This window comes from Sciurus carolinensis, chromosome 2 (genome assembly GCF_902686445.1).
Source record: "Sciurus carolinensis chromosome 2, mSciCar1.2, whole genome shotgun sequence".
Lineage (NCBI taxonomy): Eukaryota > Metazoa > Chordata > Mammalia > Rodentia > Sciuridae > Sciurus > Sciurus carolinensis.
In genome coordinates this window covers 50,460,950-50,488,777 of record NC_062214.1, presented here as the reverse complement: position 1 = coordinate 50,488,777, position 27,828 = coordinate 50,460,950, and the positions used below count along the sequence as shown (strand labels likewise).

General features: G+C 42.9%; 1 protein-coding gene across 4 annotated transcripts in view; it reads right to left on the bottom strand.

Annotated features, from left to right (window-relative positions):
* Arnt2 (aryl hydrocarbon receptor nuclear translocator 2) overlaps positions 1-27,231 on the bottom strand; it is a 178,356-nt gene extending 151,125 nt beyond the window's left edge. For 2 of the 4 annotated variants that reach the window (XR_007107127.1, XM_047540655.1), the window contains exon 1: positions 26,720-27,083. Coding sequence is in view for 2 of the 4 variants with exons in the window: in XM_047540655.1 (XP_047396611.1) it covers positions 26,720-26,750 (31 nt within the window). In the remaining 2 variants the exon portion in view is untranslated. Of the gene's footprint in view, positions 1-26,719; positions 27,085-27,133 lie in introns of those variants that run through there. The other 2 variants (XM_047540658.1, XM_047540656.1) reach the window with 2 other exon arrangements.
* Positions 27,232-27,828: the final 597 nt, after the last annotated feature.

Genomic DNA, 27,828 nt, shown 5'->3' with positions numbered 1-27,828 from the left:
CTCGCCTTCTCTAGAGGTCAGGGGGCTGGGCTGAAAGTTCCAGCCCTCTAGTCCTGCCTAGGTCTTTCTGGTGACAGTCCCCATCCTACCCTAGGGGTCCCAGCCACAGCCAACTCATCCACATACAAAGATACTCTTACCATTCCAGAGGGGCCAAGGGTTTTAGGAACTGATATCAGGAAACAGAGGCAGGTCAAATATATACTTATTATCACAGGAACTTCAAGAAAGCCTATCAGACTATACCATTCCTTTGTACCTACATCTGTCAAGTTAATTTCTTCCTTCTATTCTAAAATGAATCTAGGAATACAGAGAGGTATTCTAAGATTAAAAAAGAATCTTCTAGTGATATACATTGTATCAAATAAATCCCAAATCTTTTTCAATATACTTCCTAGCAGGAAATAGATGTCAAAGAATGTTGAGGATTCTGGTTCATTGCACATCACAAAATTATTTGTGTATACTTCTAGATCCAGAGATCAGATGTGGATATTGACAGATGTCAGGGAATAAAAGTTGGGAATTGTATATTAAAGGCATAGTGTTCTGTCTTCTTCAGGTCCTCCTCTCTCATACAGAAGAGAGCCCAGTTCACTCCTATTAAAAATTGACAAGTCTGCTGCCCAAAATAGCATGTCTCAGGGGGCTGGAAGACAAGGTTTAAAGTCCAGTTCTCCCTTGTGACCACGGCCCTTCTTCAACCACAGTCATCAGCTGAGGGCACTTCAGTGCACACAGATTTCACATAAATCAAAAGGGGACAAATAAGGATGAGGATGGTGGGAACATGAGGTTAAGAGAATAATTCTATAAAATAAGTCCACTGTACTGACTTCCCATGTGCTTTACTTGCCAAAAAGTAATTTGCCTGCAGCCCCACCTGGCCTGAGGTGACAGGAAATGTTACATTCTTCAACAAACTGAGGCAGGTGGTGAAGGTCTGGTGGTCAGTGTTAATAATGAATAATGGGGATTGAAAAAATGAGGGCTGGTTATAAAAGAAAAGACAACAGGTTGCTAAAAATTACCACCTCTGGAATTGCACTTCCCAGCACAAGGAGTTGCTAAAGATTCCCCCCTGGGCTGCTCCTTCCTACCCTTAGGCATGGACATGTAGAAGAAAAAGAAAGGGGTGGGGTCTGGTGTCTATAAAAGAACAAGGCACACATCAACTCTTACAGGCACTGGGCTTGGGGTCCCCTTCTCTCTGGAGATGTCTGCTACCTCTGTCCCTCTCTTAAGCAAAACTTGCTTCCTATGCTTGCCTCAGCATTTCTCTGTTGTTTAATCTTCAACACCAGGGGAAATGAAGACCTGATCCTGATCTCCAAAACCTGCAGTTACTGTGTATAGTTTAACATGATCCACATAGAGTACTCCTGGATTGAATCCCCAGTACCAGGGCAAGGGTGGGAGAACAAAGGCCAGGAGAGCTGGGACCATATCCATCTTCCTCACTTGCTCACCTGTGAAACCAGGCAGCAGTCTGATTCCTTTCCACTTGTAAATTATGCATCACCTGTACTCATGAGATAATGTCCAAGATCTTGTTAAAGTAAGGTCAAATGACAGTGCATATATGAGTATTGATAATACTGTTCAACAACCTCCTTAGAGCCCTTTAAACCTGTGTATAGAAGTGGCCAGGATGAAAGATTCCACAGTGCTGTCTCTTTCAGGACTGGTGACAGCACCTAAATGTTGACCCTCTTCCCCACTCCAAATCTTTCCCTCAGTCATTCAAACACAGCTCTTACTGTGCAAACGTGGTAAACAAGGCATAGTACTAAGCCCATGGACAAACACAATGGACAACAGAGACTGCTGCCCCTCAGCATCATCCACAGGAGCTGCTGAGCATGGGTGGAGTGTGTGTGTGTGTGTGTGTGTGTGTGTGTGTGTGTGTGTTACCAGGGATAAAGGAACAGTGAAGGGGATTGATGGTATAGGCCCTCATGCAGGCTAGGCAAACCACACTCCCAGCCCTAGAGGTTGGGTGACTTTGACAGTGAGGGCTAGTGAGAACAGAAGGAGGCAGAGTTTCATAAGAGCTAAATGTAAAACAACTTGCTTTGTTAATGAAAGAGTCATATGTTCCTAAAGAACACCAAAAGGCCCAGGCAATGGTGTGTCCAAGGGTCCCCACTATGACTCCAGGACCTGAATCTTCCTTAGAATCATCTTCAATAACTCTACTTGTAGTCATAGAAGTCTCACAGTTAACCCCACATTTTAGCACTGAACTGAATTTTCTTCCTGCCCAGACCATTTGGCAATCTGGCTTCTACTTGACCCTTTAGCACATCCTCACTTCTTTATGTCTTGAGTTTCCAACACTGCTTTCCTTCCTCTAAGGTTTTTGGGGCACCTGTCTTATATCAGAGACAACACACCAGGCATTCATGTTCAAAACTAAGCAGCACATCACATCTTGTTATCTTGAGAATGTATCTGAAGAATAGTTGGGCATAAACTCTAAATATATTTTGTATTTCTTTATCACTTATATATGTTGACTCCTAAAAAAGTAATAAGTTTTACTTAGTTTTACTAAAACCAAAAACCAAAAACCTAGGTAGGACAGTTTAATACAGGATTAATTTGAGCTCTGAATGAAGAAATAACTTTAAAATGTGTCTTCACAGAGGCAGAGAAGTGACACAAGCCTCACAGCAGGGACTAGTTTCATGGGTCAGTACACTTGCTAACAACTGATATCTTATTTCCTTTTTGATCCAAGTCTACCATCTTATTCATTTTATTTTTTGGCGGGGGGCGGTGGGTACTGGGGATTGAACTCAGAGTCACTCAACCACTGAGTCACATTCCCAACCCTATTCTGTATTTTATTTAGAGACAGAGTCTCACTGAGTTGCTTAGCACCTTGCTTTTGATGAAGCTGGCTCTGAACTCTTGATCCTCCTGCCTCAGCCTCCCAAGTGGCTGTGATTACAGGTGTACACCACCACACCCAGCAGTCTATGACCTTATTGCCCCAAACATGGGTCACTAAAATATCATCTCACTAAAATAATTCTGTGCTGGTGCTACAGCCTGAGTTGTGTTCCCCAAAATGCTTATGTTGAAGTTGTAACTTTCAATATGATGGTATTTGGAAATAGGATCTCTGGAGATAAATAGGTTTAGATAAGGTCATCAGGGTGGGGTTCCCTTGACAGGATTAGTGTCCTAAGAAGAGACACCAGAGACCTTGCTTCCCCCCTCTCTCTGTCATGTAAGGACACATCAGGAAGATGGCTGTCTATAAGCCAAGAAGAGGATTCTCATCAGGAACTGAATTGGCTGGCATCTTGATCCTGGAATTCCCAGCCTCCAAACTGTGAGAAAAGCTCTGTGGTTTAAACCACCCAACCATGTTGTGCTTCTGCAGTTTAAGCTACCCAGTCATCTTTTGACATATTTTGTTATGCAGCCTGAGTTGACTATTATAGCTGGTACACAGCATAGCACCTAGGCAGAAGGATGTTTTTAATTTGTAGAATGTGTTCCTCAAAACAAAATAATTTAACCAAGTCAACAACAACAATTTTTTTTTCCTGTTCATGGACCCCTGTTAAAACACAACCTAACTAGCCAGGCATGGTGGTACATTCTGTGATCTCAGCAGGAGGACTGCAAGTTCAAGGCCAGTCTCAGCAACTTAGCAAGGCTCTAAGCAACTTAGTGAGACCCTGTCTCAACATAAAAAATAAAAATGGCTGAGGATGTGGCTCAGTTGTTAAGTGGCCCTGGATTCAATCCCTGGTACCAAAAACAAAACACAAAAACCCACCCAATGGGAAAGATGATTACACTCTTGAATTAACCCAACTCTTCTTTTCCTAAACTCTCTCCTCTCTCTTCAGAGAAAGGGGAAATTGAGAAATGGGTTTTGTTCTGAATTCTCAGGCAGTTACAATTGATATTATATTTATCCTATTAAGACAATACCCTGGGGCTGGGGAGATAGCTCAGTCGGTAGGGTGCTTGCCTTACACTGGGTTTGATCCCCAGCACCGCAAAAAAAAAAAAAAAAAAAAAAAAAAAAAAAAAAAAAAGATAAGACCCTGAAACCCAACTCTACTTCTCTGTGCTCAAAATAGAAAATATGGGTACTGGCATGTCCATGGTATGGTTGAAGAGCCACCAATAACCTTAAGAAGAAGCACAGGCTGGGCATGGTGTCACATACCTATAATCCCAATGACTCACAAGGCCGAGGAAGAAGGATCACAAGTTCAAGGTAAGCCTAGGCAATTTAACAAGACCCTGTCTCAAAATAAAATATAAAAAGGCTGGGGATGTAGGAGGAGCAGTTGTACAGACCTCAAGAATCCTTTCCCTACTGTTACTGAAGGAGGTAAGCAACCAATCACTTTCCCAGTTTTTCCTTTTATCCATGCACCCAATAAATGGTCTTTTCTCTTCTCTTCTTTTCTTTTCTTTTTGTAAATCCAGTTCTGACAAGTGCTTACTTCAATTCAGCATTGTAGATAGAGTAAGGAACTTGAAATTGGGAGTAAGTTTTGGAACTTGACCCTCAGAGGTCATCCTGTACCAACGCTGCTCAACTGAAATAGCAATCCTTATGGAAGACAGCGATAACGAAACCCAGTTTTTCAAATAAAATAATAACCATTTGGGGAACTGTGTTTTCAGAATGGTAAGTCTGTTACATGTTTAAAAAGTAAAAAACTCCATGGCCATGTAGCTATCTGAAGGCATATCTGAGTCCCTGAAACAGAAATGAGGCTACATAAGCAGATTTCAATCATATATAGAACACAAACCTGTGTGCTAAGCCTTGGGCACAAGTAGTTGACAACAACCTAATATCCCAAGTTATTCTGCAAAAATATCTTTATGATATATTTTTATTTAAATAACTCATTTGTTGGATGTCTTATTTGATCCTTCAACTTCAACCCTCTTGGCTACAAAACAGGAATGATTTTACACAAGGTACTGTACAGAATTCACATCAGAGCCTTAGGAGCAGTCAGATATAGACAGCTCCACTTTAATAGCCTTCAAAACACAGACCCTGAGTTTCAGTGGTTTCTGGAAGTAGGTGTTGTGACAGGTTAGAAATTCATTCTCTGTTATTTGTGTGTGTTTTTTAGGGGGGGAGGGGGCTGTTTTGGAAGAAAACAGTAAAAACTGTTGCATCAACAAAGCAAAAGAAAAATTATGACTCAGACAACTGAAAGAGAAATGTTCCAGGCAGAAGGAAACTAAGAATATGATTGCTTTGATTTCCACCCACAGGTAAAATTTTATCTGATTATTACAGACAAAAGGACATCAAAATAAAACCAAGCTGGACACTGAAAATGCCACTGCCATGGCTGACTGGCCTATGAGGGTGCTCAGAGGGGGGACATCCCAACTGGAGAAGCAGCGCACTAAGGGAGAGGGACCTCAACACAGACCTGACTCGGTGACTGTGTTCTCCTGACAAAGTGGATGTCTCTGGATGTTTCTGGGGTCATCTCCTCCATTAAAAAACAAACAAAAAAGGGAATAAAATGTCACAGAATAAAACTTCATAGGAGTAGTGCGCAAACCTAAGAAGCAACCACAACCCATGACACATGAAAATATCTTATCAGTCAGGGTCAGATACCTATTGAACAGCCCATCCTGTCCCCTTCTCCCTTCTGATGACCACACAGAGCCTCATTTGAGCCATATCCCCTCTCTCACTCCAGGTCCATGTGGCTGGGGTATGTGCCCCCTTGGGGGCTTTGTGGGTGGACACATGCCTACCTCTGGCTAAGCACAACGTGGTGTACCCTAGTGACAGAGATGTCAGTTGGCTATTCCACCTGGGGCCTCCACAGGACTTGCCACTGCCAAGAGGTAACTGGACCATCATGTGGGTATAACTTGCCTGAGAAAAAGACCAACACAGAAGGACACAAACTAAGGGACCCAGGGAAGAAACACAGTGTCTCAAGTATATCACTAGCACTATTGTATCTTTACCTGGCCAAATGCTCAACTGGATATCTAGCTTTATAATTCCTTTACAGTTTGTATAATCTAGTATGAATTGGGCTATCTTTTACAGATGAAAGAATCCTAGCAAAACATACTGTGACACTTTCTCTCTCTCTCTCATACACACACACACACATTACCAAATGCTTCACACAGTGCACTATAAATTCTATCATATTTGCAGAAGTCTCAATATGAATGGAAATGAGTAATCTCACTACACTCAGTATATCTTTTAGTAATTGTTACAATTTGGTATCCCCCCAAAAGCTCATGATTAAATTGTGAGAGTTATAACCTAATTAGTGGATTAATATATTTGATGGATCAATAATCTGACAGGAACCAGGCATGGTAGCACACCCCTGTAGTCTCAGTGACTTGGGAAGCTGAAGGAGGAAGATCTCACATTTGAGGCAGCCTCAGCAATTTAGTGAGGTCCTGTTTCAAAATGTAAATAAAAAGTGCTAGGGATGTTAGCTCATGGGTAAAGTGACCCTGGATCAATACCCAGTACCAAAAAAAAAAAAAAAAAAAAAAAAAAAAAAAAAAGCGGGGGGGATAACTATAGGCAGGTAAGGTCTTTATATATAAGACATTTGACATAACTGATTGTTTGACTCATAATGACACAATGAGTATTCCAGTGTCAGGAACATTTCCCTAATTTTAGGAAATCTTGAATATTCCCACATATACTCCTCAATGCTGCCACTGTTAGATCATTTGAGAACCTTACTCAAGTCCTTGTGAAACATCCTCAGGTTCAGGATGGTGCTGGTGATCCTGATGGTGTGGTAACAGCTAATGTTCTCAGGTACAGACACTGTTGGATGTTAATACTAAATGTACTACACAAATCATCCATTTACACACAACTGCTTGATGCAGAACATATTATTATTTTACTATTTTGCAGATTCAAGGAAATTAAAGAGGCTAAGTTATCAGCCTAGAATTATGCAGCTGACAGAGCTGAAATGTACACATATCAACATAAGTTTGATTTAAAAGTTAATGCTTTTAAATCACCCGATACAAAATATGACATATAAATTTGGAACATGATCTTTTTTTAAACTCTTTATTCTGTTATAAATTACAAGACTAAAACAGCTGGAAAATATCACAACACATAAAGTAATAATTATGATTAACTTTTTACTGTATGATTCCAGACTGTACACCTATAAATACAATAAATAGAACTATATCATCAATGTTATATCTAATTGGTAGGCCATTGAAAATACTGTACATACAAATAGTTTATATTACTGTTGGACAACTAGATTCCATTACTAGTTATCTTTGTAGCACATTTATTTTATTTCTATCTTTATAAACAACACTGCAATATAATTTCTTTCTTTCTTTTTTTTTTTTTTTTTTGGGTGCTGGGGATCGAACCCAGGGCCTTGTGCATGAGAGGCAAGCACTCTACCAACTGAGCTATATCCCCAGCCCCGCAATATAATTTCTTAATGATATTTTTTCTCACTGATTATTTTCTTAAAATCAATTAGTGTATTCAAATTACTGAACCAGAGTTTAAACATTTACCACCACCAGAAATGATGCACTAAGTTTCATTCTCACCAAATGTACAAACTTCTTGACAGACACAAAATATTAGAGTGCTTTTTAATTATTGCCAAGTTGATGGGCAAAGTATGCTTGTTTCAACTTTTATTTCATTAGTTATTAATGAAACTAAACATGATTTAGTGTGATTTTTTTACACTTTTTGAATCGCCTGTCTCTATACTTTATAAAACATTCCTCTTGAGATTTTTGTTTTCCTTTTATTCTATATAAATAGACTCTCAGTCACATATACAAATCAAAATACATACATAAAAATATCTGGTATACACTTAAAAAAAAAAAAAAACTGGTGCTTGAAGCCAGGGGTGCTTTATCACTGAGCTATACTCCCAGCCCTTTTTTATTTTTTATTTTTGGGCAGGGTCTTGCTAAATTACTGAGGCTGGCCTCTAACTTGCAATCCTCCTGCCTCCACCTCGTCACTGGGATTTTAGCCATGCACCACTGTGCCTAGCTGGTATTAACTATCACATACTTAAAAATATATTTCCCCATTGTTATTTAACTTTAAGTAGATTTTTTAAAATATAAACTATGAAAAATTATAAGGCATAAAAATGGGAATGAAAATCTATACACATTTCCATCTTAAGAAATAAAACATCTACACAATTAAAGCTATAAAGGGAATTCATATTATATCTCTTATAAACCACATCTGGTTCTATTTTAAAAAAACCCTACTTTAGCAATTTTTGTTTCCTAACCCAGAAATAATTATATATTTATTTGGACTATTTAGATATACAGATTTATTTCCACCACTTTTTTTTTTTTTTTTTTTTTTTTGGCTGCCTATTTGTCCCTGCTTTGTTACTAAACAGTAACAGGGTTAGAGGCTGTTATGGTTTGGATTTGAGGTGTCCCCCAAAAGCTCATGTGGGAGACAATGCAAGAACATTCAGAGGTGAAATAATTGGGTTATGAGAATCTCAACACAATCAGTGAATTAATTCCCTGATGGGGATTAACTGAGTGGTAACTAAAGGCAGGTAGGGTGTGGTTGGAGGAGATGGGTCATTACGGTATATCTTTGGGAATTTGCTTGTTGCACTGAGCTTAGTATCTCTCTGCTTCCTAATTATCATGTGAGCTCCTTCCCTCCACCATACTCTGCCGCCATGATGTTCTGCCTCACTTTAAGCCCTGAGGAATGGAGCTGGCTGACTGTGGACTGAGACCTCTGAAACCATGAGCCCTAAAATAAACTTTTTCTCCTCTAATTGTTCTTGTCAGGTCTTTTGGTCAAAGCAGTGAAAAAGCTGACTAAAACAAAGGCTTCATTCTATTATTTGTTTTTCCACTAGTTTGGAGACTCCTTATTCTATATGCATTGATTATTATTCTAAAACCATTATACATATTTAGCAAAAGTTTAGTAGTTCTGAACTACAGTTTTCCCTTTGCTCACCCCATAAAGTATACCCTGTTATTATTTATAGTCAAAGCATACTCATATTTCTTCTTGTGCTAATTGCTTATTGTCTTGCCATTCCTCCCTGCACCTGAGAACTTCCACTGGCAGTCACTTCCGATCTTCCAGAAGTAGCTCCTTTAGGAGTTTCTTGAATGAGGTCTCTAATCCTCTTGTTTCACTAATTCAGCCGCCTGAAGAATGGAAGGCTTAGTTGTCTAGCTGTGCCCTAGGCGACAGGTAGGGCATTTAATTATAAATCTTAAAAGTTTAGGAGAAAACTTTACCCAGAGTTTGAACACTGGTATAGTAAACAAGCACTTCTTCTTATCTTCCCATTAGGTACTAAAGCACTGGCCACTGTTGGGACTAATGACACGTTAACTAACTCAGGCTGACTCCTTACTCCCTGTCAAGTGAGCAAAATCAAGGCTCAAAGGCGGTTTCAATAGTTAATGACGATAAACCGGACCACCCTCAGGGATTGGTTAATAACAGTTCCACGAACGTGGTCAGCTCGTGCTTGCCATATAGTCCAATGGGACTCTCGCCTGCGTGAAACCCCCTGCCTTGCTGACCTTTAAGCTGATTGGTTCCCGCCTAGCCCCCACCCTACATAAAAGCTGTGTGACTTCCTCAATGAACGAGTTCCTGCTGTGATGGGTCTCCCTGACGCATCTGATTGTCCTCCGCCTGGAGGGCTGGGAGCGGGCGGTCAGTCGGCCTTACCTATCCTGGTCTGACCTTGTTGGGGAGTGTCCCCTTCCCTTGTCGCTGGTCGAGAAGAGCAAGGGGGCTTAAGACCCCGACAGGCCACTGGAAAGCCAACCCAGTGACTCCGGTCTAGACTCTAGTGACATGTAATAAGCAATTGCTGGATTCTTACTAAGTGCCACCTGATGCCCTCACTCATGTCTTACATGTTTATCTTATTTAATTCCCCAAATAATTTACCAATGTGTGAATTATTTAGAGGACTGTGAGAACTGTTTTTGTTTTTCTACTATACAGACATGGAAAGTGGGGGCCAGAAAGGTTAAGGCATTTTTATAAGTAGCAGAAATGGGATTCCATCCCAGGAATGGTCATGTCTCACTATCACATCTCACTGACTCCCAGGGCAAGGGTAAGGCATTTTTATTAAAATGAATACTCATATGTTCATAATATATATTTACATATTCTATATATATATACATTCATATGTTTATAAGGTCTATTTCTTTTAAACCAAGAAGGTATGAAAGAGTTCAAAGACATATCCAGAGCATGGGCTCTGATGTGAGAACACAAAACGGAGAGAAGGGCCTAGAGAAATAGGTGGATAGTGGTTTGGGTGAGGGAGTCTGATGTCCTGGCTCTCTGTTGCAGTCTCCCATCACCCCAGGTTCTCCACACAGAGCTTACTGTGGTCTCCTCCTGTGCTCTTCTTACTCTGTCTTTCATCATAAGACCCTCTGGTGAAGGTTTATACTGGATTCCAAAACAAAGCACTCCCTGCTCTTTGGGGATGTCCTGTTTATACAAGAAGATCATCTATGTTTACCTCCCCAAGTACTCCCCAAATTGACTGAGAACCCAAACTGTCTGTTCCGCTTTTTCTCCCAAGACTTTCCAGGATCCAGACACATCAGAGGTATTTTGCAACTAACCCTTCAGGTTATAAATGGGAAAATGAAAGTCCAAAGAAAAAAGGTCAAGGTGACTAAGAGAACAGGGTCATGCCCAAGGTCCACACCTCTTCAGCCAAAGCCAGAACTAGTCCACTGAGAATGGGCTCTTTCCCGGCTTTTCATGTTGCAGAATGACTAGCTAACACCTTTGGTTTATGTTTCCTCAGTACAGTTCACTTATTAATCCATTTCCCTTCCCTCTCCAAACTGTTTAGGGAAATCCAGAATAAAGTTGAAGGAAGGGTTCCAAGTCTCTCCTGCACCATCTAAACTTCCATTTCTTCATCTGTGAAATGGGCCAATTGAGTCTGATCATCATGGTGTTAGGTAGGTTAGTTAGCCATGAACAGGTGGGTGGAGAAAGAGACAGTGATGGACATACACTAGATCTATGCATCAAGAAAAATCTAGGAGTCATAAAACTGAAACATCAGGAAACTTTATATAAACAGACAAGTTCTGGGGAATGAGAGCTGGAATGCTTCACCCTCTCAAGCTGCAGATAATTATAATCCCCCAGGCAACGAGTACCTACAATCGTGGTGAACCCTAATGGAAGCAGATGAGCATCAGAAAAGTGGGGTCTGGTATGTTCAGACATACCCCAATCATAGTTAATTATAACCCCTCAGGGGAAACTACTGTTTCCAGACCATGTCCTCATTATCTCTTGTAACCAGGTCACCAGGACCCTCCCTTATCACTGAAACTATGTCACACTGACCCAATCATCCTGGCAACCAGAGCATCAAGACCCTCCCAAAGGAAGTGTGCCGAGGGAAATTCAAAGGGTAATAAACCAGTTAATGGGGCAGGAAAATGGAAGCAAAGCGGGGTGGGGGGGGGCAATTTCCTTAAAAACTCCAACTCTGTGAGCACCACACCAATGTCTCTTAGGAGTGGTCCGTGCAGTTCCTATGTAGCACATGGCCCCTGCTTCTCACTCTATTAAATATTTGCTTGTTACTCTGTGGTTTGCTTGAGTTTTTTTCCAGCAGAATCATATGAAATGGCACCTAAGGACCAGGCAGCTGCCCTGGTTCCATGACAGGCCCTTACCCTGTAATAACAGGCTCATGAACATGGAAGCCCTGGTACAAGTAAACAGGTTAGCTGGTTGTAGACACAGTACTGGCCTAGCACTGCCACGACCACTGTGGAACTGAACTGTGGTCCCTGAAGCAGCAGCAGCAGCAGCAACACTTGAGAAGTGTTAGAAATGCAAATCTGACGAAGGAACTCTGTGTTTAGCAAGACCTTCTGGTGGTTCTGTGCATGGTCAAGTGGGAGATCCCTGACACAACTATTTGGATGGTCTGGCACCCTCTGGTGGTAGACAGCTCTCACAGGCCCTGAATTCTGGAATAAGGTTTGTTACCAACTAACTGTACATATAGTGTGGAGCACACAGGGAGAAACTGCCCTGTGGGAGAATATAGATCATAAAATCATATAGACTGTCATTCTTCCTAATCAGTCTACTCCCAGTACCAAGAACAAAATTAACAAAGGGCAGAGTTAATAAATATTTGTTGGATTATGAATGAGAGTGAATGAATAAACCTGAAAAAAAAAAAAAAAAGGCACATGACCTAACTTCTAGACTGTCCACAAAGTGTTGCACAAAACTTGCATGGCTTGGACCTAGGTGGAGTGCAGGAGGGCCAGGTGGAAAGGTGGAAGGAGATAGGGCACCGAGTGGCTACAGAAGTTAAGTTCCAGGTGTGTGGGCAGGCCAAGGACAGCATCTCACTCAGGGTGCAGTAGCCCCTGGGCCATCAAAAAGGATCCTAGGAGGGAGGAGCTAGGAGGGAGAGCTTAGGGGATGCTTCTCCTCTGCCAGTGAGGGCAGACAGAAGAGGAGTGGGTGATGAAGTTTTGATGATCTGCACTTACAAGAAGCCAGAGCCAAAGACCAGTTCAGCAAATGGGAAGGGTAGTGAGAAAGATGTCACAAACTGAGAGTAGGGAGCAGGCTGATCCAGCAGGGTTGAGGACTATTCAGAATCCACTGATACACTTTCCAGGGTCGGGAGAAATGGAGTAGGGACAGCAGAGGCAGGGCTCCAAGTCTCTCCCTGAAATGAGGTTGGAAGGAGGAACGTCGACAGCCCCAGTGTGTCAGGGACTGTTTCACAAGAGAGTCCTCTCTTCAATGATACAACTGGTTCTTTGATGCCAAAGTCAGTGTCATGTTCCACACCAGGGTGAAGGTGCTAAGAGAACAACTGTAATGAGACAGGCAGCCCTTTCAGAGCACCTGCTGTGTGCCAGGTTCCATCCCAAATACTGTGAATAAAACATTTAAGCCTTACTGCCACTTTGCTTTCTATAGCTATAATAAAATACTTCCAAAAATCAACTTGAAGAGGAAAGGTTTTATTTTGGCTCATAGTTTCTGACGTTTCAAGTCATGGTCACTTGGCTCTATTGTTTTTGAGTTGTTTTGGGTACAACATGGCAGGGAGAATGTGGTGAAGCACAGCCACTCACCTCATGGCAATCATGGAACAGAGAGAGAAACAGGAAGGGGCTGGGGTCCTAAATGTCCCCTCTGAGGGCATGCCCCAATGACCTTTCTCCCACTAGGCTCTACCTCCAAAATTTCCACCACCTCCAACTGTGCCATGGGTTGGCAACCAAACCTTTGACACATGAGTCTTCAGGGACATTTCAGATCCAAATGATAGCAACAACCAAATAAGGTGAACTCTATGATCTGCCCCACTGCCACACACTGTCATTTTACATGCAAAGAAACAGCAGCCAGAAAAGGGGAGCCATCCAGCTCATGTGCCAATGGTCAGCAGGTCCACCATGCCATACAGTGTCTTGTGCACCTCTATACCCTGAGCACAGAGAAGAGGCCCTGGTACACAACCAGCAACAAATACAGGAGTCACCTCAGGTGGGAAATTGGCAGGCCTGTCTGCCACCCTAGAAGCTAGTTTTTGCAGTAGTACTGTGGGTGTGACACTGAGAAGCCCAGGTGTTCAGAAACCTTTCTCACATAATGAGCTGCCTTATATGGTAGACCAAACATTTCCACCTATCCTATTCCTTTGAGTCTTTGATGAAAGAGAGGGGCTGGGGAAGAAGAAGGAAGAAAAGAAGAGGGAGGAGAAAGAGATGGGGGGGGGAAGATGAGGAGAAATATAAAGAAGGCAGAAGGATGAGACAGATTCTCAGAATGCAAAATTCAGCAAAATTTTTTTTTTCTTTTGTGGTGCTGGGGATTGAACCCAGGGCCTTATGCTTGCAAGGCAAGCACTCTACCCACTGAGCTATATCCCCAGCCCTCAGCAAATTTCTGTAGACAAATTATACCCCCTCAAATTTGGTTTTTTAAGTCACTTAGGTCAGGCAAAAAATGGTGTTCCTCTTTTGACAAAGCAAAGTAAACTGTGAACTTGTTTTTAATAGAAACTTAAGGGAAGTAGTAAATTAACTTCCTAAAATAAATGCAAATGCACATCTAAACCTGGAAATGCACCAGAAACCAAGAACGGGACAAATCACAGAGTAATTACTATTTGAATGAAGATCCGATTGTTAATTGCAGTGTGTTTCAGGCATTCCACAAAAGCAACTTACCTGAAAAGCTTTTCAATTTCTATATCAGGAAAGTTGGTAATTAAACACTTCAACTCCATGTTGACTTTATTAGAGATATGGTAATCTTTGTAAAGTTAGCTCATAATTATTTTATCTGTCAAATGACGTTGATATTTAGTTTAGCAAAGTGTTAATCCTGCAATCTTAAAAAAACATATTCCTCAGGACCTGTACTCCTCAGGAACATGTGACATGCCCAAATATGGCATAGAGGACCCAAAGATGAGGTGTGCCAGGCATGTAGGGAATGGCATTTTATGTCATTAATCACCTGTCCTAATCATCTGTTGGTGTCACCAACTAAGACATTTGCTTTCACAGGACTGTTAAAAGTAAACTTGTGATACAACAGTATGTTTGTGGTATTTTTGTTTCAAAAAATTAAAATTTGTTTTTTTAAAAAAGTACAACCTCATTTTAATTGTGAGGCAATATCGTATAAAACCAAATAGAGAAACATCCTCAAAATAATTGTACTTGGCAGAAACATTAATGTTACAAAAGGCCAAAAAAAAAAAAAAAAAGGACTGTAATTACTCAAAATTAAGGAGACATCACAACTTTATGTGTCTTCAAATCCTGGATTAAATCCAAGACCAGAAAATAACTCTTTTCTTTTGCTAGGAGTAATAATTAGCAAGCAAGGAATAAAGCCTATGGATTAGATAATACTATTAGATGAATGCCAACTTCCTAATTCAGGCTACAAATTAAGGGAGAAAGTCCTTATTCTTAGGAAGTACATATTGAAGTATTTAGAGTTAGCAAGAACATCATATCTGCCTCTTATTCTCAAATGGTACTGAAACAAAGAGGGAAACTGATACAGTCAATGCAATAACAACTGGGAAATCTAGGTAACAAGCACACAGGCACTCTGTGAACCATTTCTGCAACTTTTCCATAGGCCTGAAATTATCTTAGCATGAAAAGTTCCCCCAAGCAAAAATCCTTGTGGTGGACTCATCTCTTCTTGTTGGTTTGGGATGTAGGGAATTTGAAAACCAATACATTCATTCATTCAACAAATATTTATGAAGCACCACATATGTGCCAGACCTGCTCAAGGTGCAGAGGAGGAGAAAGCAGGAGAGTCAGGGGAAGTCCTGACTCCAGGGGCAGAAAAAACTCAGAGGTTTTCAGCAAGTCCCCATCTCTGAACTGAAAGTGTCTTTCCCTCAATGTGTCCTAGAGCGAACTCATGGTCTTCCCAGCCCCCAGGAAAAAAGCCCCAAACACTCCAGATTTCATCTAGTGTTCTTTATAGGGGAAATGGCAGCTAGTGACTAAATCAGGAACCTTGCCTCCCTCATCTATGTACATTCCATCTCTTGTTTTATTGGTTCTGTTGGCTTTACTTCTAACTATCTTAAGGCTCCATCTACTTCTCGTCTGCCAACCTGGAGCAAGCAATTCCCTCCTTGGACTATCAAGATGGCCATGCAAGAGATTTCCCTTACCCAGTCTGCTTGCTGCCACTAAGGATGCCCTTCATTCAGGCACCAGAAAGATCTCTTCAAAATGCGCCTCTGATCACAAAACACCCCTACTCAGACTCACTTCAGAGGTTTCCTGTTGCATTAGGAAACAAAGACTCCTTTCTCTCATAATACTTATTTTAATGATATCCTCATGCGTGTGATTATTTAATAAATGGCTGACTCTCCAACCACACAGTAAAGCTCTGTGAAAGCAGAAACCACGCCTGGGTTTGCACACCACTGTGAGCACACAGTTGGCATTCAATTAATATTTGTTTAATTAGGTGGATAGGCAATTAAAATAATTAATGTCTGGCTTGGGCCAATGAATGGAGAGTGGTGCCATTCGCTGCCACAGGGGACCTGGGGGGAGGAGTAAACCAGGGAGATGCAGGCTTCCCAGAATCTGCAGAACCCTACAGACTCAGCAGGGAGCTGGAAATTAAGACCTGCTGTTTGTGATGCTGATTAGGAATAGGCACACACACTCTAGTTCTGCAAAGAGCTATACTTCTGAACCACTCCTTCAGCTTCCTTTCTTTGCCTGCAGAAAAGAAATGGAGAGGGTCCCTTTCTCTCATGCACACCAACAGGGTCAGTCATTTGCACAAATTTGCATAAACCTGTCCCAGGGCTGCCTGCTTCAGGGACCAGTTGAACATATACCACCTGTAGCCAACCTGTTTGATCCCCATCTTTCTATCCCTCTAACAGCCAGCACAGCATCCTTTGGGTAGGGAGCAGGGGTGGTGTTCAGGGACATTGGAGGAGCAGAACTGGAAGTTTTCTGGTGTGAAACGCTTTCAAAAACACGGAGAACACAGCTGGGATCCTTGATCACATTCATTCATTTTATTCTTTGGGGGACTTGGAATCTATCATGCATATCAAATTATGGCAAATGATTCCAGACTATGCCTCATTTCAAACTGCTGATGTGATAGAAACATCAATTCTGTTCTAAAAATAATAAGAAGAAAAACTTCTTGCAGTTTTGTTACTTCACATTTAAATTAACTTCCATCACAGATTTTATAACTATCTCAAAAGCACCACCTAGCTTTTAAAGCTGCCATGTATCTCTGACATGTTTCTTGCAGGCCAGCATCCGAATGGCACTCCAGGGTTTCTTTTCCAGTTGCCACTGTCCGGAGGCTTAGAAAAATTTTGTCTCCATAAACAAAGCTTATCAAACATAATTCTGGCAACATGTGGATTGGACAAGTCTTTGTTATGGCACTATGGAAAATCTGGCCACTATTCACAGGTGCCAGTAGCATCTACACAATTTGGAATTGACAACCATTAATGTCTCCAGACATTGAAAATGCCCCCCACTGAGAAGCACTATGTGGACACACCTGTGTGGCCCTGAGTCAACTTTCTCAGAAGCCCCACTATTTGCCCCAGTGATCTATTCAATATCAAAGGGAATATCATTCTGTATATCTATGACTCTATGAATTAAAAACTAGGGCAGGGATTAACTTTAGGTTTCCTGTTGATTGCCTAAGATCATCTATTGCTATTTATGCCAGGCAGCCATGTACCTTTCCTGGCCTTCTTCAGTCATTTAACAATTCCATTGGCTTTTTTACTTAACTACTATTAGTGCAATTTGAAGGTTCAGGCAAAAAGAGGTAGGAAATTGCCTCAATCACCAGATAGACAGGCTCTGATGGATAAAGTGGGTCACTGCAGGGTTCCATGAGTGTCTGGTGTCAGGAAGACCCACCCTCTACTCTGGTCCCACCTCCTTCGCTCAGCCACCAGCAAGGGCATTAGTCAATCTGCTTCCCAGATCTATCCAAAGGACCTGAATCTACTTGAAGAGCTCAGTTTCAGTTCAGGCCAACTCCCTGGACATGACATCCTGACTCTTCCCTGGCTGTCTTACTTTCCAGTCTTTCTTCTGTTGCCTGCAAGGAAAGGTGCCCAGGTCCACTTGTAGCTACTCCCTACTGTTTAAAAGCATAGAAGAAAAACAGGGATCAGTTAACCCCAAACAAGTACATTCATCATCTGTTATCACATCTCCTGAATCTGCATTGGAAACAGGAAAAACTATCATGATCTATCTAATGACAGGAAGGACAAAAAATCATCTCAGCCCAGGGTCTCCAAGTGCTGGGGCCTTGTCAGCCAAGTGATCTGACTGGAAATCTGTAGTTCAATACAAGGAGGATACATGAACAACAGTGCTCAAAGGTTTCTGGGTGAGTTAGTGATACCTGCATTAAGAGGCAGCACACTGAATATGAAACATGAAAACAGTTAACCAATTATGACACAGTCATAAAACAATACAATCAAGTCAGTATTCTTGACAGGATATGCCATTCATTAATGAATTAATGAAGAGAGGAAGGTAATAAAATATGTTCAAAACAATTCAGAAATACATACATATGTGTATACACACATACACTTAGTATTTAGAAAAATACCTGCAAGGACATACGCAAAAATGTGAGGGTGGTGAAACTATCTTAGCACTTTTGCATATTTTCCAAATTTTTTACATCAATCGGTATCTTTACTGTACTCAGGGAAAAGTGGTAATGTTGAAGGGAGAAGGTCACTCCTCAGCAGGGTGAGCATAGCCCACTCTGCAAGCCTGCTTTGAAGACACAGCCACCCTGGTAAAGGATGACCAGTGCTTCCATATAGCACATAAAAGCAAGAACTACCTACTTGTACACATTTGGAAGTTTTTATGGATTTGTCTGGAAATGGTCAAAAACTGTTCCAGCATTGGCAGCCACAGAGGCTCTGCTTATCTGCAAAGAGCCTCAGTTTCCAACTCCAGACTTGCATCGTTAAACCAGATGGCAGTGAATGTACCATCTGACCTTGCTACTGCCTCCTGAGTCCTGGGCCACCATCTCTGAACAGTGGCTACATCTAAAGACAGCATGCACTCTGCCCCATCTATAGGGGCTGGTGACTAAGCAGCCACCATGGAGGACCACTTCCTTGCTTAGTGGGATGTTAACAAGGACCCTTACCCATGTGACTTACCATCCTCCTGGGCAGATTTGTAAGGTCTATGTGCCTCTAAGGCTCCCTTGCCTTAGAAAACTCAAAGAACTGGTTCAAACTCAAGTAGGGATTATATTGGTAAGATTGTTAGATCAAAAATCAGTTTCCACAAATTAAAGTCAGAATTTAAATCAGACATCTCTGGCCTATTCTGTTACAGAGACCCACGAATACAGAGTGTATGCTTCTTTTCTTCAAGGGAGATAGTTAGAGAAAGTCACATTTGAAAATATGAGACAATTCTTTAGAATCCTACATTCATCCATTAGTAAAACTTTACTGGGGTTTGCCGTGGGGAAGGTGATACGGCAGGTACTGGGGCTGCCACAGCAATGTGCCCTCCCTTCCCTTATGAGTTTCCATCAGGCAGGGGACACAGGCATCCATCAAACAAACTGCACAATCCACCAATTAGTTCCAGGCAAGGGGAAGTGCTCCAAAGACAAAGTACAGTCCTATGGGGCCCTGGCAGGAAGAATTCCAGGCACACTCTACCTGAATAAAGACACCAGGGCAAGTTTCCCTAATGCAGTAAGAATTCACACTGAGACCAGGAGGGGAAAACAGAATTGGACATGAAAATGGTTAGGTGTGAGGATGGGGGGAGTAGTGAAGGAAAGTCAGGGGAGCATTTAATCATTCCAAGGACACAGCACAGAAATGGGAAATGACTTTTATTCATGGAACAAAAAGTTCCATGTGATAACCAAGTCCAACAGCCAAACCTGCTCCACAACACTGCCCACCAGATTCTACTGAAAAACTTCATGGCCTCCCAGGCAGCACATTCCAATTCTGGGCAACTCTAAGTATAGGACATTCCTTTCTTACATTACAAACCAGCACAAGTCTGTATATGTGTATGAGTGCATTAATGTTCTGGAAAAAATGTAGAAATAATTTCCCTATGACCTTGTATCTTGGTGAATCTCAGGAAAGACAGATAGTAAAGCAGTAAATGAAAGCACTGCTTGGGAACTAAGGTATTTGGCTTAAATGCCCTACATTCTGTGACCTAATTTACCCCTGAAGAATACTCTCAGGGAACTTGGGAAAATGTTAATATCTTGCTTTATTTCTCCAGCCCAGATCTCTGGGCCGTGCGTCCCACAGCCTATTTAACAGTTCCACTTGCATGTCTCATGGGCACCCAACACAAGGGTCAAATACTAAAGCCTTGGGCACACCCCACTGGCCGCCTGTGCCTCACCATCTTCCCATCACCTCCAACCACCCCACACCTCACCATGTTCCCATAGCCTCCAACCACACAGGTGTTAGGACCAGAAAGCTGGGACTCATTCTTCACCTCTTCCCCTTACACTTCACATAATGTCATGATGATTTTCTACCCCAAGTAGGACAGGCCCTGCCCAACTGAAAAGATGGGCAAGGATGAACAGGAGTTGTTCAGTATGGCATTCCTGTCCCATATACATCTCAAAACCATCGACTTCTCTTCAACTCCACTGACATTCGTCTGCACCATCTAATTGGAGTCTTGCTGCTTCTGAGACTCTCTCCAATCTGCTCTGCACACAGAAGCCACAGGGATCCTGTGAAAGTGCACACTGGGCTGGTCACAGTGGCACATGCCTATAACCCCAGCTGCTGAAGAGGTTGAAGCAGGAAGATTACAAGTTCAAGGCCAGCCATAGCAATTTAGCAAGCCCATCTCAAAAGCAAAATTAAAAGGGATGAATATAAGTGGTAAAGCACCCCTGGGTTCAATCTCCAGTACAAAAAAAAAAAAAAAAAATGCATGTTGGATCACATATCTCCCTTGCTCAAAACCCTTCAATAGCTTTCTGCTGCCTTTGGAAACAAATCAGAATCCTTAATCCAAGATCCATAGCCTTGTGTGAAAGAGTCTCTACCTTCATCTCCAGCCTCTCACACCACTTCTACCCATGCTCACCGTTTCCCCCTCAATACTGCCCTTTTTCTGGTTGTTCAAATCTGCCCAGCTCCTCCCAACTACAGGGGCTCTCCCTGTGCCTGGAATGTTCTTCAAGTTTCTTTTCATTCCTCAGACCTTGACTTAAACGTCACTCCTCAAAGAGGGCTTCACTGACTTCAAGTGGCCTTCACTGACTTCAAGTGGCCTGTGCCAATCCTTCAATCTAAATTAAGCCCCTCAATTATTTTACCTCAGGGAATCATTTCTTCATAGAATTAACACATTTTATAACAAATTTGTGTGACTGCTTTATGACAATGTGACTATTTGATGGCCAGAGTTGTACTTATTTTGCTCATCATTTTAACCCCAGAACCTAGATCAGTACCTAGCATACAGTAGTAGTTGCTCATAAGTGTTGGTCATCAGCAGTTTTATTCATAAAGACCAAAAACTTAGAAACAGTCAAGATGTCCTTTCATAGGTAAGTGGATGAATAAACTGTGAATCTTATTTCACAGTAAAAAGAATGCACCATCAAACCACTAAAAGACATGGAGGAAACCTAAATGAACATTACCAAGTGAAAGAAGTCAAGTTGAAAGGGCAACATACTGTATGGTTCTGTATTAGTCTGTTTTCTGTTGCTGTAACAATATGTGAGAATGGGTATTTCTTCCCCCCAACTACAGGGGATTGAACCCAGGAATGCTCTGCCACTGAGCTACCTCCCCAGCCCTTTTTAGTTTTTCTTTTTTCTTTTTTTTGGGTGCTGGGGATCGAACCCAGGGCCTTGTGCTTACAAGGCAAGCACTCTACTGATGGAGCTATCTCCCCAGCCCCTTTAGTTTTTATTTTGAGACAGGGTCTAAGTTGTCCAGGCTGACCTCAAACTTTCGAGGTCTCCTGAACAGCTGCGACTACAGGAGTGTGTCACATGTAACTGGCAAGGCTGGGTACTTTATAATGAAAAGAAGCTTTAGAGGTTCAAGGGTGTAGTGACAGCATCTGCCTGGCTCTGATGAGAGCCTCACGGAGGATACAATCACAATGGTGGGGATGCATATGAAAGAGGAAGAAAGATGTCACATGGTGAGACAGGAAGCAAGAGAGATTCAGGAGAGGTGCAGCCTCTCTCATAACAACATCCAACAAACTTCCCACGAGAAGAATACACTTCCAGGGAAAAAGTATTAATCCTTCTTAAATGTCTAATTGGCTCCCACCAGGTAGGCCCCACCTGTTCAAGTTTCTACCACTTCTCAACATCACCACTCTGGCACCAAGCTTCCAACACACGAACTTTGAGGGACACACTCAAACCATATCCGAACCACACAGATTTTTTTGGAAAAAGCAAAACTGTGAAGATAGTAAAAAGATCAGTGGTAAACAAGGGCTGGGATAGAGTAGGGATAAAGGGACGAGCAGAGGATTTTCAGTGCAGGGAAACTATGATAGTACAATGGTGGCTACATATCATTATACGTTTGTCCAAACCTACAGAAAGCACACTAAGAGTGACCCTAATGTGAACTATGGACTTTGTGTGATTATGACAAGTCAGTGTAGGTTCATTAACTCTAATAAATGGACCTCCGGGTGATGGGAGTGGGGGTGTAGCTAATGTTCAGGAAGGATGGGCTTGTGTGGAAGCAGGGATATATGGGAAATCTAGTATCTTTCTCTTAATTTTGCTATGTACCTAAAACCACTGTAAAAAAAATAAAGTCATTTAAAAAAGCATACACACACAGAGAAGAAATAAACAAATCTCTTTTTTGGATATACTCCCTTTTTCTTCCTTCAATTTTTTTTTTTCTTTCTTTTGATGGAAGCCAAAAGGGCATCAGCCTATCATTGGGTTCCCTGACACATGCCTAAGGGCAAACTTTATAGTTTTTACTGAAAAGGAGACCATGTGTTTTAGCTGCAGGTGGTCAGCAAAGTTGACTTTTTTTCTTAAGGCACAGTACTTTACTGATTCCAAGATGTACATTTTTTAATGTCACTGAAATTGAAAAGTGTTTTATAACACTACATGTTAGAGTTGACTTGGCAGCAGTTTCTTTTTAGAAAAAACAAAATAATGATGCATTTTGCAATGTATGGGCTTGTAGATACAATGAAAACTATACGTAGAGAAGTCAAATTGAATTCTCTATTGAGCTCGTTTGGGTGTTCTAATTCCACATAAGGCAGGACAGCTTGCAGGCACAGCATGGGTCTTTCAAAAGCTCTAAATCTACCTCTCTTTCTTGAGTGACCTGCTGGGTCCCCAAGAGCACTGAGGAGACAACCACTTGAAGGTACCCCCTACTTTCATAAATCTGTCCACCTCCTGTCCTAACTGCCAGCTCAAAATGACCCTTCCTAAAATTTCTATAGGGTTAAAGTATCTCTGCAAAAGGCTTATTTTTGGAAGTTACCTGGTATCACAACTTTCTGGTATAGTAAAGCCACACCTAGTCAACATTCATTTCATTCTACCTTTTTTTTTTTTTCAACTAAAAAGTTAATCTACTTATGTCTCCTCTATTAGGCTCAGAACTCCCCAAGGTCAATAAAATTCTTGCTTATCTCTGCATTACTCTGCACCCTACAGAGTGCTTGGCACATCAAAGATATCCAAAGTGTTGTTGAATGGTTCCAAACATCCCTCCATCTAAAGTACTCTGCCCAGAGAATCTTCCTGTACTATATAATCAATTCCAATTTAAAATGTCAAAGACCAGAAGCCTAAAAGGTGTGGGGGGAATATAAAAATAGACTCCAGAAAAAAAGTGAACTTCTAAACCTATTCTGCAAATATTCATTTCAGAGACTGTCTGGATAATGCATAATTCCTAATGACTACTGATCTGAATTTGTACCTGATTCCTTCATATTTAAGTTATGAAAGATTATGATGGAACAATAGCACTGGGAAAACAGTCTCCTACTTAATTGTGCCATGTCAACTGCATATATTCTTTCATGCAGGTAAGTAATTCAAACCTTCACTATTTTGTTAAAATCAGATATGCCTAAATATCATCCAAAAAGAGAAAAACAAGTAATGCACATGTATGTCCCCACCCCCCCAACTCCACAATTTCATTCTCTAATCCAGAGAACATCATCCCCAGTAGAACAGAATAGAGAAAAAACAGCCGATACAACAGTCATTGTATTGACCAAGCAGTGTGAAGATTGGAAATGACAAGAAGTTGGAACCACAGGAAGCAAGAAACGCACCCAGGACTTTCAGTGGCAGGAGCCATGAAAATACCTGGGAGCCAGGCCCTTCTTTCTTCAGAGACCTCTCCTCTCCTACGGTCACTAGGAGTATTCTTACCGGTCCCAAACAGGAGACCTATAACAAACAGATTAAGGGTTTGAACCTGAATCATATCAACTGAGTAACAAGAGAGGGCGAAGATTCCAATTTCATTTGACATGGCCAGAGGGTCCTCACTACATCATATAAGTTTCATTGCAAATGGTGTGCAGTGGTTAACAAGGAACAAGTAAGTGGGTGTGGGGAGGCAGTCTTTATACCCTAAACACAAACTGGCAGCAGAAATAAATCCTGGTATTTCCCAGCCCATTTAGCTGTGTTTACTAATTACTGGTGCAAAGTAACAACATCTGGGGGGGTGGGAGAAGGAGGAAGAGGAGGCAGTCAAGGAAATGACCTGTGACTTTTGCTCTGAGGATGGGCCCAAGGGCCATGCCTCTGTTTGTTGTAAATTGTTCACAGAATCTGAAATCTCTCTCTTTGGTTTGAATCTTTGGCCATATCCATTAAATTAAACCCTTTCCCTCAAAAAAGCTGGAGACACATGGGGGAAGAACAATGCATCCCCACAGATCTGCATGCTACGGAGGGTACCAGTAAGAGAACTGATAAAGGGTAGCCACCTCAAGGAATGTTCTTCTGAGAAATTTTCCCCACACTGAAGATCTCTGCTATCAACAGAGAAAAGACCCAGAAAGTACTGTGAGGCTGGTCAGGTATTAAAAACAACACAAATGAGTCCCTGCAGCTGCACCAAGTTCCCTAGAGACAGAGAAGCACAGGCACTACAAGCTCAACACCATCAAGACAGGCAACTGCCTATTTTATGTCAATCCTGATACTGTAACAGATAAAACAGTTTTCAGTGGTAAGGTTAGGGCACATGAATTATGTGAATCGCCTGAAATTTTATTCCTTTTCCCAATTTAAACCCATACTTGGCTAAAATATCTTCTTTTAACTTTCTTTGCTTGTTCTAATTTCATTACATTTAAATTTTTATTTTCTATTGATTTCTAAGTAGCCAAATGGGCTAAAATTGCCTCAATGGCAAACAAACTGGCATTGGTTTTTAAACCAGCCATCTTCCCACTCAGTGTTCTAAACAGGGAACTCCTTGTCTGTTCTTTTAGGACTCCCTATTTCTGTTAATGGGACTCCTTCCTTCCAATTACACAGGCTTCTAACCTCGGTGTCTCCTTGGTTCCTCCTCTGTCATTATTCCAATATAACCAACATCAAATCTGAACTCCTCTACCTGTTCAATAGTGCTTTCCTTCCTCTCTGTTCAAGTCACTGCTGCTAAGACTGACCTACCCAGCACCTGCTTCACTTCAACCTGCCTCTCTGCCTCCAGTCAGGTAACCTTATTTCTATGTTACCTAGACATGGCTAACAAATTAACTTGGGGGGGGGGCGGGGGAAGCAGGGATCATGAGACTTCCCTGTTCAGTACCCTTAAGAATTCTCTCTCTCAGTGTGGGGTAAGTCCATAGTTCTTAGGCTTACCACATCCACACAGCTCAACATTAAATCTTTCTGTTCTCCTTAAATCCCCAGTGAACCACCTACTCATTGACTTCATTCATGCTTAGAACCAGGCCATCATGACTCATGACCACAATTTCCCTCAGTCCCAATCTCTGTATATCCAAAACTCACAGTTTTGCAAGATCCATCTAAAATGTCCAATCCCCCAAAACTTTCCCTGACCACCACAGATGGAAGTGATCCCTCACTCTTTTATGATGACACTTCTCTCTGCTAAGCATTATGCTTGTTCATCCATGTGGTCTCATAAACTCCCTCAACAGGGACATTTTCGAAGGCTGACTTCTATGATTATTCCTGCGGGCACCAAGTGACCTACCAGGCCCACAGCAGTTATTACTGAACACCCAAAACTTTGCTGCAATTTCAGTGTTCCATTCGCAGACATCCTGCAGCCAGTAGTATTTGGACCATAGGAAACTTTCTCAACGAAAACACAATTTCCCTGCTATGATTCCGAAGCAGATAAATATTCCCACTTGATCATGATTATTTTCTTTTTCTAACTCGCAGGCAGGAACACACTTGTTACAGGGTTAGGGCTCTAGAAGGCAAATGATGACCTGGGCACGGACAGGGATGCTCCACGCTACATTATTACAGATGGGATTTTCGTGTCCATGAATGATTCCAGTACACAGTGGCCAGCTGTAAAGGGCGCAAAGGGCTGGCGCTAGGGGTTGGGGGGCGGGCAAGGGAGAATTCCCGGAGTTCTACCCTGTTGAATCCAAACTTTTCCCTCAGACAGCGCGGTACCCCGTACCCGCCGGGACCCGCTGCCACCGCTACGCTCCCGCAGCCAAAACCGGAAGAAAAAAACGCGTGGGATGGAGAAGGTAAAGGTGACTGGGAAACTGTTGGAGCTTCGGGACCGGCCCTTCCAGTTCCTGAGAAAGCGAGCCAGCGTCGCGCCATCCCGGGGTGCTTGCTGGCGCCAGTTGAGGACTAGGATGGGGCAGAGCGCAGGATGGAGATGCCGCTGCTGGTGCTGATGCTGAGGCTGCCGCGCCGAGTGACAGCCTTTCCCCCACCCACCTGGGCTGCACGCCCGGCTCAACGCTCCCAGGACGCCCAGTGCGCTCCGGCCCGCTCCGGCTCGGGCAGGGCCTGAGGGCTGCGCCGGCGGGGGCCGAGGCCGCTACTCACCCGGAGGATTTACCGCCGCCGGGGTTGCCATCTTGCTGGGAGGATCGGCGCGCGCCGGGCGCAGGGCGGGGAGGGCGACGCGGAGCCGGGCGCGCAGCCGGGACCAGCGCAGGCCAGCGCCGCGGCCACACAAAGGACGGCGCGGGCGGGCGCCGCTCCCCCGCGCTTCCCGCTGCCGCGGCCCGTCGCCCCCGCCTCTATCTGCTCCTCCTCCTGGCGCGGCCTCCTCCTCCCGGTTCAGCCTTTGTCGCGCGGCGGGGGGCGCCCGGCCCGGCTCCCGGGTCCGAGCCGTAGCACCGCGAGACTTGGGGCTGCCCGCTACGGGACCCCCCAGGTTGGGGCCGCTGACCAGCCAGGCGCCCCCTCAGGCCCTCGCAGTACTGGGGCTGCCCATGCTGGGGCTTGCGGGCATACCTCTTTCCGCACCGGCTCAGCCAGGGTTAGCCCCAACGCCCACACTCCAGGTGTTTGAGACGCATCACTGAGAGGCGCTGCCCTCCCTTGGGGCCCGGGAGGAGTGGGTGAGGGAAAAATCCATTTAGATTCAGAGGGAAACCGGTCCTTAGAGACGGCCACGAGAAACAAAGGCGCCCCAGTGCTGCCCACTTAGCATGCCAGGGCCGCTCTGCTTGGATCCCAAGGCCAGGACGCCGTCCCAGTGCAGAGTCGTCGGGTGCCTTGAAATTCCTAAGCCCCCAATGCTTCCACCGGTGCACGCAGTAGTAAAGGGCACTCAGCAGACACCCAAGGCATAGGCAGCGGGCCCAGAAAATTGAGAATGGTTTGACTTGAGTAAGGCGCACAACTCTGCTCTCCGTGCTGTGGTGACCGTCATTGTTTATTGCCTGAGATCCTTGCAAGAGCCTTATTTACACTGCAAATGGAGAATTTAAAAAGATTTTTAAATGGTGTTATCTGCATATACTGGTGAAGTTAGAGTGCAGAGAACTTGGAAGGGATGTTTTTCTACTGACCACTAGGATCTCTGAGAGATCAATATTTATAGAAAAGACACCACCATAGTAGGTACACTGTAAAGATGAGATGGAAGAATGAATACAGCCTTAGGTGAGAGCCCAGAAGGGCAAGATGGCTCCCAAACATAGACA